We start from the raw sequence: 10915 nt of genomic DNA, 5'->3' as shown, positions 1-10915 counted from the left end.
TTTAAGGACGAAAAGATTTTAAGGGCAAGAAAGAAAAAAATGCTCTTGAAACTCTGATTTTTCCTGTCCTAATCCTTCTGAAGGCCCTGAGACATTGTAATAATTAAGGGCACAATAAATAATTAGGGATTCCTTTGCCTTCAGAAATATTCCCTGCTTTTCCAAGGAAAAATCAGGGATTTTTTTTTTTTTTTTTATTGACAGGAAAAATGCAGGGAAACCTTCCCCTCTTCCTTTGCATTCAGGGTGAAGCTGAAGTGAGATGAGTGGGTGTCACTTAACACAAATCCCAATCCTGAAATCCAAATTTCATTTCCCCATAAATGCAGACCTCCCAAACATCCCAAAAGTGTCATTTCCAAACGAGCTGAGTGCTGTGGGAGCTCTGGAGCAGCCGGAGCGTCCCAGTGCCTGTGCAGGGCATGAGGGACCTCTGGTGGAAGCTGATCCCAGGAAGATCAACATCGATATCCTCATTTATTCCTCTAATTAAAGGAGCCAAACCCATTTAATCCATAAAACATCAGTGCCAAACCCAATATTCCAACCTGGTTTATCCTCCCGCTCTCCAGCTCCCGACTGAAAATAAACCAGGATTATTTTTAATTAAACTCCATCAGGCGAGTGCAGCCTGTCCAAGCACTGTGTCCCAAAATAAACCTGATGGGAATGGCTTAGCTTTGGGTCTGGATCAACACCTGGACCAACCCAGGAAAAAGTCAAATTATCCCCAGAAGTGCAAGAGCAGAGTTTGAGCACAGAAAACTCTGTTGGATCAGAGCCTTGGGCTTTACAAGAATAAAATCGCTCACAAAAGACTTTGTGACTCAGGGCAGAATTAAACTCATTCAACTTTGAACACCACGAACAAGGATTCCCAAATTTTTTGTAGGGATTCAGAAGTCACCAAAGGCTGTCTCGTGGGTGGCAGCACCCACTGAGAGCGATGGGGACACTCCCAATGAGGATCCAACCTCCTCGAATCACCAAATCCTCAGGAATCACCCAATCCTCAGGAATCACCCAATCCTCAGGAATAGGGTGACACCTCCTGCTCCACCACACCCCATGGCAATTCCCACTCCCAAAATTCCCAAATTATTCCATGTATTCCAGGCTCTAATTCCCTCAAATCATGGCTTCTGTCACAGAGCTGAATGCAACATTTCCAGGCACTGTATTTATTTGTTTATTGACCTAAAAATCCCAGTTCTGAGGCAGTGACAGGGTCGTTTGTATTCCAAAAATGGGCTCCGTGTTTGGGGTTTATGTAGGGTCACCCTAAAAAGGGAAATGCAGCCTCCAGCCCCTGGTCAAGGTGGAATGTTTATTCCAAAATCAAATTTAATTCTGAACCCCTGAATCAACTTCCCAAAGTCTCTTTTAGCAAACACAGAAACCAAGCAACAAAAAACCCCAACGAAACAAAACCAAAAATCAGCCAAGAAACCACATTGATCTGCAGAAAAAGCACCACAAATCCCAAAATTGGGRACACAATATCCTAAACACACAGGAGAACACGAGGCCACTCAGAAGTACCTTTTCCCCATCAAGAGCACCTCAAAAATCTGCTGAAATCCAGGTCCAACATCCGCACATTCCTGAGGAGCCGACATGAGGCATTTCTTTATCCCCTTACCATCCCCCTGAACCCACAGTTGAGCTTTCCCTTATCCCAAACCCCAGAAAAGAAGCCCAAAAAAGGCAAAAGGAGGAATTGCAGGCGGACTCACAGGGGTGCCGCTGTCGGAGAAGGTGTTCATGCTGACGGAGCGGCTCATCTTGCCCGAGGACAGGGACGCTGGGGACACTGGGGACACCGGGGATGTTGGGGACACTGGGGACACTGGGCTGTGCTTGTCCAGCAGCTCTCGGGGTGGGGATAAATCGTGGCGCTGCAGGTGCTCCCGCCATGCTCGCTGGATGCTGGGGAAACAAGAGGATTTCAGTATTTCAGTCCGTATCTCTGCCTCAAAACACTGGGATTGGGGGTTCCTGGGTTTTGTTTTCTTATCTGGATAAAAATCACATGGAACAGCCTCTGTAGGGTCTGTACGAGGCACTGCTGGGGTGATTTGGGGTGTTGGTGAAGGACACTCAGGAAAAAATTCCCAGGATTTTGGTGGCGAGGTGGGGGATCCCCATTCCTAAAAACACCCTAAATCACACTAATGAGCTGCTCTCAGTGGAACTGTCCCTGCTCAGAGCTGGACTAAAGGATCTTGAAAGGTCCCTTTTTTAATCCCTCCATCTTTTTTATCTTAACTGATGCGAGGATGAGCAAAGGTTTTGTTTCCAGTGAACCCAAACCATTCTGTGATTCCCTGATTCCATGGCATTGGGAAGTTTGGGAGCTCATTTTGGGATCTCGGGAATGTTCATCCCTCCCTTCCCGGTGGCACAGCTAAGTGTCATCCCTGTGCCTCTGCTGAGCRCTGGAAGCTGCCCAGATTCCCGAGAAAATGCAGATTTTCTGGTGCCACAGCTGCACCCCACATCGGGAATTCTGCTCTTCTCTACAGCCCTGGCACTGTCATGGCTGCTCCTTCCAGGGATCCCTGGAAAACCAATCCAGGATGGGGAAAAACCCACTGAAAGGGCTCTGTGCTGCACTGCCCTGCTCTGGCTGCTCCTCACACACAGAAAATCCGTCAGATTCCCAGAAATTCTTCAGTTGCACAGAGGAAATGACAGAATTACCACAGCTTTGGTGTTTCAGAATGTTCATCCCAGAATGGGTTGGAGGGACCTGAAATCCCATCCAGTGCCACCCGTGCCATGGCAGGGACACCTCCACTGTCCCAGAGTGCCCCAACCCCAATGTCCAGCCTGGCCTTGGGCACTGCCAGGGATCCAGGGGCAGCCACAGCTGCTCTGGGCACCCTGTGCCAGGGCTCACCACCCTCCCAGGGAACAATCCCTGCCCAAAATCCCATCCAAGTCTCTGCTTTTCCAATGCGACCCCATTCCCTGTGTTCTGTCCCTCCATCCCCTGTCCCCACTCCCTCTCCAGCTCTCCTGGAGCCCCTTCAGCCACAATTCCATCACCTTGGAGCCTCCCAGGCTGAACAATCCCAATTTCCTCAGCCCCACACACTCAGACCTGAATTAATTTACTAATTGGAAGTTTTTTTTATCCAGTTACACAGAAATCCAGGATGGATCCAGTGCAGATCCTGTAACTCAGGAGCTGGACACCCTCAGCTGCATTCCAAGGCAGACCCGACGTTTCTCCTTACTCACATTTTCACTTTGGATTCCAAGGGCTGGAGATTGAGGGGATATTTCTGGATATTGTTTTCTTCATCCATGGCGAGCTGATGGCTACGGGAAAGGAAAGGAAATGAGTTCAGCATGTCCCAGCCTGACATTCCTGCAATCCTGTGAATTAATTCCATAAGAATTAAAAATGGACAAGAACAAACAAGTTCTGCTTGTCAGAAGGTGATGCTGTATTTGGAGGAAGGAATCTGGACCTCTGTGTCCAGCTTCCCACAAAAAAATGGGAATTTAGATCCGATTTCCTGTGAGGAATCTGCCCCAATCCCTGTGCTAAACCTGCCATCAGCTCCAAGGACAGGCACACCCAGGTGAGGATCTGCTGCACACAAAAAAAACCCACTGGAAAACAGGACAGATATTCCTGCAAAATTAAATTCCATCCCTGGGGCCACGCCGGGAAAGCTGGAGAGGAAAAGGAACAATGGGAATGCTGGCAGCAAATGAATTACAGCAGCAAAAGCCGTGTGRGGGTGAAGAATAAATTCTGTGTAAYAAATGATGGCCAAGGGGTTGGTRGGAACTGATGGCTTGGAGAAAGCAATTTGAAAATGYTGGAATTTCCAAATGCAACATCTGGGAGCGCTGCCTTGGATGGAGCAGCAGGAATGGAATGGCAGGTCCTGGCAGGGAATGTTGGAAAAGCTGAGCCCAACCTGTGGAGTCACTTTGGAGTGCCTTACAAAATCCTTTTCACTTTATCACAGATGAGGTATTTTGGAAAAGGCCCATTTACCTTTGGAGCGAGTCTTTGCCATCATTGACCTGTTCCAAGGTGTGCTGGAGCCTCCTGAGCTCTTCCTGCAAAGAGGGAGAAAAGAAATTAATTATTTTTATAGGAAGCCCTTGGAGATTTCAGCTCAACCTCAAGGAGTTGGGAGTTAAACCCCAAAACAAAAGAGTCCATCAGGGGCCACCGGTGAGATCTTAAACTTAAAAATAAAAGATAATTAGAAAGAAATGGATCTGTTTATTGGTAAGTCCTGCAAAAGTTTGAAGGGAAATATCCGAGCTACAAAAATAATGCACAGCAGCTCTGGAAGGGGCACAGCAAGGTTTGCATCACCAGGAAAGGGAGGAGACAGAAAATCAATCCTAATTTCAGCTGGGCTTCATTAACCATGGAATATTGATTAGAGCTCCTTGCCGTGGGATTTATGGAGCGATCCCTGGCGCTGTGTTTGTGAAAAGAAACCATGGAGCTATCCAAGGTGCTGTGTCCGTGGAAAAAAAACATGGAGCTGTGGTCATGGAAAAAACCCATGGAGTTATCTATGGTGCCATGTCCACAGAAAAAACCCATGGACTGATCCATGGTGCTGTGTCCATGGGAAAAAAACATGGAGCTGTGGCCATTGAAAAAACACATGGAGTGATCCATGGTGCTGTGTCCATGGGAAAAAAAAAATCCATGGAGTTATCCAAGGAGTCGTGGCCATGGGRAAAAAAAAAAAACAAAACATAGAGCTATCCAAGGTGCTATGTGCATGGAAAGAAACCATGGAGCTGTGGCAATGGAAAAAACCCATGGAGTGATCCATGGTGACATGGCCATGGAAAAAAATGTACGGAGCTATCCAAGGTGTTGTATCCATAGAAAAATCCCATGGAAAAATCCCTGGAATGATCCATGGTGCTGTGTCCATGCAAAAGGGGTTGGATGCTGCAGGATCCCTGAGGGGGACAGGGACACCCAGGATGATGCTGTGCCACCCCCCAGCCCCACATCCCACCCAGCTGCCAATTCCAGCTCCAGGAGATTGAATCGGGAGAGATCCGTGCTTCTGCTGGAATCCAGGATAGGTTACAGAGCCTTCCTGACCCCAGATAGAACAGAAAGATATTGGAAAACTTCCTGGGGTTTTCCTTTTCCTCCTTCAGCTGGGAACAGACCTGGGCAGGGATTGGGCAGCTCCAGCCATGGAGACACKGAGGGGAAAAGAGCCAGGAAAGCTTGAGGAGCACTTCCAGAGCAATCTAAAGTGCCTTTTTCTAGTCCTGAATGTGCTCATTCCATTTTCCCATTAATTATTTTTCATCCTGAGCGTTCCCAGCATGCTGGGGTTTGCTAATTTTGTATTTTTTCATTTTTTATYGCATTAATTGCATGATCCACCTGAGTCTGGGCTCCTCTGGAGAGGAATCTGAGGAGATTGGAGCCCAGGCAGGGTGAATTCCACACAGCAGGGAGGGGGAGAGGGGGGAAACCTGAATGACAGATCCATCTTCTGAATTCCCAGGGGAGGGGTTTTCCCCAGGAAAAGCAGGAAGCTCTTTTTACASCTCCTGAGCCTATTAATTCCAATGACAACAACAGAGGAGGATTTGAAAACCGAAAGGAAATCAATTAATCCAATTTTCAGCTTCCCAGCATGGGGAGCTGTCTGTAATTTTCACAAAAGAGGGATGAACTGGTTCAGAAATCAGAAGGTTCCTGTAAAAAATAATCCCATCTATAAAGAAATATAATTCCTCCAACACGAGCAGCATCTCCACATCCCATGGACGCCGGTGCCAGCCCCATGGCATGGAATCCCAGCCTGGTTTGGGTGGGAAGGACCCTAAATCCCATCTCATTCCACCCCATACCATGGTTTGGGTGGGAAGGACCCTAAATCCCATCTCATTCCACCCCATTCCATGGAATTCCAGCCTGGTTTGGGTGAGAAGGACCCTAAATCCCATCTCATTTCACCCCACTCCATGGGCAGGGATATTCCCACAGACTGAGATGCTCCTGCTGGTCTTACACAAGGATTGGGATGAGGAAAAATCTTAAAACCAACACAGAGCTAAAATGATGAACCCTTTTCCCATGGAGGTGGCGCTCCAAAGCCTCAGCATCATTCCCAAGGTTTGGTAACCCCTCAGGTATCCCATTCCCTCATTTCCCTGGCTCAGCCTCCCACCAGCTGCCCCATTGGCCACGGGCAGCCCTGGGCACTCAGCACAGAGCAGGTTTGGARTGTTGGACTGAAAAAATCCCCAGCAGAGCCCTGGAATAAAGGGCATCCCAGGAAAACCTGGAACACATCCCAAAAACCAGCACGGGAAACCCTGGGATAGAAACCAATCCCATTCCAAGAGCTCCACTTGGTATGAATAATTCAAAAACAGCCTCAGACAAACCAGCTCAGGTCTAGAAGGAAACGGGGAAATCTCCCRAGGCTGCAGCTCTTTTCATTCCTGCCCGGTTCCTGCTGAAGGCTCTTTTCCCTGAGGTTATTTTTCACTCTTTAAAAACAAAATAAAAATATATGTTTGTATATCTAAGCAGGCAGCTGGGCTGTTCAGAGAGCACCGCAGGCCCCAGAGAGATCCTTTCGTTTTCCATTCATCTCTGGCTGGTGAATTATGCATTAACAGGGAGCAACGGGGGGAGAATTAAAAATTGGCAAATTAGTTTTCATTTGTTGACGTTAATTATTTAGTGTTCTTCCCTTTTATTAGGGAAAACATGGAGGGGGATCAGTCTTGTTCTGACACTCCGAGTTTGYTCCCCAGACACTCCCACATTAACATTGCCCTGGCTACTTCTGGAAAATCCACACAAATGTGACTCCAGCCCTGAGATGGTGGGCCAGAGATGAATTTCTAAATTCTACATAAAACTTTGGATGTTTTTCAATGGCACTTTGGGAAAAAACCAGGATGGTGGGGCTTTGTGTCCAGAAAAAATCCTCTCATCTCTGATCCCTGCCCACATCCTTCCCATCCTAATCTGCATTTTATCCATCCTGGATCACCAGGAATTCTTCCAGCAGCTTTAAACAATTCCTTTATCCCAACCATATCAATCCAGCCCCTACAGAACTGCAGATTTCCCACCAGACYGGAGCAGGGGAAGGTTTTGGGAGAATTTTGGGATGAGGATTTGGACACAGAGCAATGCTGACCCCAAACAATCCTAAAAAGGGTTCCCACCTTCCCCCATTCAGGCTGAGCTGAAACCCCACCAGCATTCCCAGATTCCCTTGGCGTTTGTCCCTTTGCAATTTTCCATCAGGATTTTCCAATCAATGGCCACCACCCGATGGAAAATTCCCATCAGGCACTGCCAGCCTCATCAGATTCCTCATGGAAAGAAGGAAAGAGGGGGGATAAAAACTTGGGATGTTTTGTGGAGAGCAGAAACAAGAAGGGAGATGATTTAAAATCACACTAAAAATTCCCTGGGAAAAGGGAATGCTCAACACTTCTCATTTATCCCGTTATTAGCACGTAAAAAAAACACTTTAAATGCTTTTAAAACCGGATAACGGAGGGAATTTAAAGGATTAATAGAAAATTAATTAATACAAGACCCTCATCCGTGTCTTTCTGGAAGCAGCTGCTCCTTGTTGCTTTAGAAGGCTCCACATTGAGCGTTCTCAGATGGATTTTTAATAAATGTAAATAACATTCCCAAGCAGAGAGCAAAAGGCAGCAGTGGAGGGGTGGCTGAGCCATCCATGGCATCCCAATGAATTCCCTGCCTGGATATCGGGATTGGGATGTGCAGAGTTTGGGAATCAGAACTTGCACAGCCTGAAAGAGCTTCCCAGAGCTCCCAAAAWCCCTGGCATTGCTTGGGTGGGAAAAGGAGAGGAGCAGCAAGGGGGAAGGGCTGCAGGTGATTCGCCAGGATTTGGTGAAAYCTGGCAGGAAATTTAGATTTTGAAGGGATCCAGGGTAAATTTGGATTTTGATGGGATCCAGGGTAAATTTGGATTTTGATGAAATTTAGGGCAGCTTTGGGAATGTGCCCATTCCCCATTCTCCCCATTCCTCACTCTCCCCATTCCCATTCCCCACTCTCCCCATTCCCATTCCCCACTCTCCCCGTTCCCATTCCCCACTCTCCCCATTCCCCATTCCCCACATTTCCCACTCCCCCTCCTGGGTTCCAGCTGTTTTTCCAGGGCTGGCTCAGGGATTTGGGCAGGCTGAGGGAAGCCAGCACCTCCTCCCTCCCTGCAGGACAAGTTGCCCCTTCCTCCCTCTGTGCTGTGTTACCTTTCCTTCTTTTGAGGAAATGGGAAAGAGAAATAACCCCACATCCACATCCCCACATCCCTTTCTTGAGGAGGAGCAGCTCTCACCCCCAGCCCTTCACAAAATCCCGGGAATAACCCTTTCCTACCTGTTTGTCCCCACCCACAATCAGGGACAACAGGGAAGCTGAAGGGTGAGGACAGCTGAAACATCTGCCACTGGACAGGCAAAGCTGGCTCCCAGGAAAACCCTGGATCCCAGAAAAGCCCTGGATCCCAGAAAAGTCCTGGATCCCACCCCACCGGGGTGGAGCTGCCAGCCCCAGCCCAGTTGGGGTTAATTCCAAACATTTCAGGAGCAGCACACAAAGGCTCCCGTGCTCTCAGCCCCGTTTTTTTTCCTCAAAACCATTTTCAGCGCCCTCAAAGGCTCTGACCTTGCTGAATGTCYGACCCAAAATCCTCCACACCAAACTCCTGCTGAAAACTCGGCATGAACAGAGCTGCCCCAGCTCCGAGCTCCGTGTTTCAGGAGACATTCCCTCAGGCTGATTTTACACTCTGTTGTTATTTACTCATCCAACCTGTTGTAAACAGAGCGAGTTTGGGCTCAGATCCCAGGGGAACACCACAGAAATCTGTGGAGGTGTCCTGCTCCTCCTGCCYGCCCAAATCCCGGTGCTCCAGGCTGCTGCAGCCGGGTTTTCCAGCTGTATAAAACACGGGATTTTGGAATTTCGGGTTTTCCCAGCTGGAATCAGGACCCGGAGAGCCACAGGTCTCTACAATAATTACAGATCCCGTGAAACAGAACTTCCCCCGAGGAGACAGTACATCCCAGCCCGTCTGACATTATTCCTGCATTTCCTTTGGCACCCAGGGAAATTACTGGAAGTGCAAACATTCCCTGGCATCTGATCTCATCCTGTACGTCGGGTCTGGTACAAGCTTTTGAGCACTAATGCAGTCTCTAACCTACATAAAGGGTGTCCCCGGTTTTATTGGGATTCCAGGAATCCCCRAATGCCAGAGCAGGAACCTGCAGGAGCCCCAAGCAACAGAAAATCCCAGTTTTAAGGGCTTTAAAGCAGAGAAAATGCTCTAATTCCATCCGTGCTTTGCAATGCTCAGGGAAAGCAGGGGAGAAAAGTGTTGGATACAATTCCAGAGGTTTTACAGTGCTGCTTTGGGAACCTGAGGTGAATCCCAGCACCAAAGCTCAGGGAATTCTCATAGTTCTTTTATTCATGAGACTCCTCTAGGGCTTCTCCAGCCTTTTGAGAAGCTGAAAAACTCGAACTTGTACAGAAATCCAAATCTATTCAGCTCCAGGTAAAGGAGACATTCCCAGTGCAGCCTTTTCTCCCCTGTGCAATTTCGCAAATGAGTTTGCGTTGTCTGACAAGTCCTGGGAAACAGAAAAGCTGGGAYAAATTCCAGCTTGGGAGCAATGAGAATTCAATATTTGCTTATTTCCAGCCTTCCCCGCTGGAGCTGTGGCTGAGCCATCAATCCCGATGCGTTTGGCCTCCTCTGAGGAAGGGGATGTGCGGGATGGATCCCGACCTGCGGGTCGCTCCCTGCCCTTGGAATTCCCGCGGAGCCATTCCCGACTCCCCGCACTGCCTCTCCTGTTTTATTTCCACCCTCTGGCGGTGGATCCACCCCGATGGATTCCCTGGCAATGAGGTTCGGGAGAGCTTTCCGCGCCCTGGGAGGAGGGGATGGAGTTGGGGATGGCAGAACCAGCCCGTGGCAGCTCCTCCCGAGGGCAAAGCCGGGAAAGCGCCCGGATCCGATCCCGCCAGCCCCGCCACCGCCTCTCCGGCAGGAATGCCAAAAATAAACAATCGATGGAGCCCGGAGGGATTATCTCAGCCAGACTCGGATTGGTCCCGAGGCATTCCCGGCATGAAATCATCGCTTTCCAGCGCCCGGCCCCTCCGCAGCCGCCAGAACCGGCGGCTTTCGGGTGACAAACAGCTCAACTCCCGCTTCAGGAGCCCCGCATCCATCCCATGGCCATTCCAGGAGCAGAAACCCCGAGAGCCGCGGGATGCTCCCCCCAGGAAGCGCAGCCACGTTTCTATTCCCCGAAAGAAAACAAAAAAAAAGGCTGTGAAATCCCGGGGAATTCTGCCACAGCAGCCCGGCCGTTGCTCGGCAGAGCGCTGAGAATCCTCAGGCATCTCTTCCAAGCGCTGTTTGGAATTTTTATCAGCCGGGGATGATTCCCCCTCCATTCCCAAGCCGACAACAGAACCCAGCCTTTAATTCCCTTAATAAACTTCCAGCACGTCAGGAATCGTGATAATTCCAGCCTCATTCTCCCCTGGAAAACGCGCTGCTGGAGCACAGATTCCTTCAGGAATTCAACATCCACGTCCCGATGGGCACCCCACACTCCCGGCATTATTAATTATCCCTCAGTAATTCCCGAGGGAGCTGCTTCTTGCCGACCCTCCGGACTGCCCAAAGGGARGCCGGGGCATTGCTGCACGAAATGAAATCCCTTACCAGGCGCATGGCGAAGTTTCCCAGGAGAAGGAGCGGGAATGCGGCTCCTCCCGGCGCTCCTGTGGAAGCTGCAAAGCTCGGAGTTGAGCTCACTCTGTAGGCATCAGAAAAACCTCAAAGAGAGAGGAATTAAAAAAAAAAAA

The 10915-nt window shown here is 49.1% G+C and overlaps 1 protein-coding gene across 1 annotated transcript; it reads right to left on the bottom strand.

Moving 5' to 3' along the window:
- Positions 1 to 1736: 1736 nt before the first annotated feature.
- On the bottom strand, positions 1737 to 10879 carry IQCJ (IQ motif containing J; the record flags this gene model as incomplete). Its single annotated transcript, XM_057386789.1, has 4 exons — positions 10773 to 10879; positions 4019 to 4083; positions 3247 to 3327; positions 1737 to 1929 (listed from the first exon to the last, which is right to left on the bottom strand). Coding segments are annotated over exons 1-4 (348 nt in total), but the record flags the coding sequence as incomplete, so codon positions are not given.
- Positions 10880 to 10915: the final 36 nt, after the last annotated feature.

Source organism: Malurus melanocephalus, unplaced genomic scaffold (assembly GCF_030028575.1).
Source record: "Malurus melanocephalus ecotype Western Australia unplaced genomic scaffold, MMel_1.1 scaffold_1052, whole genome shotgun sequence".
Taxonomy (NCBI): domain Eukaryota; kingdom Metazoa; phylum Chordata; class Aves; order Passeriformes; family Maluridae; genus Malurus; species Malurus melanocephalus.
Note: the sequence above shows the minus strand (reverse complement) of the source record. Positions and strands in the feature narration are given on the sequence as shown.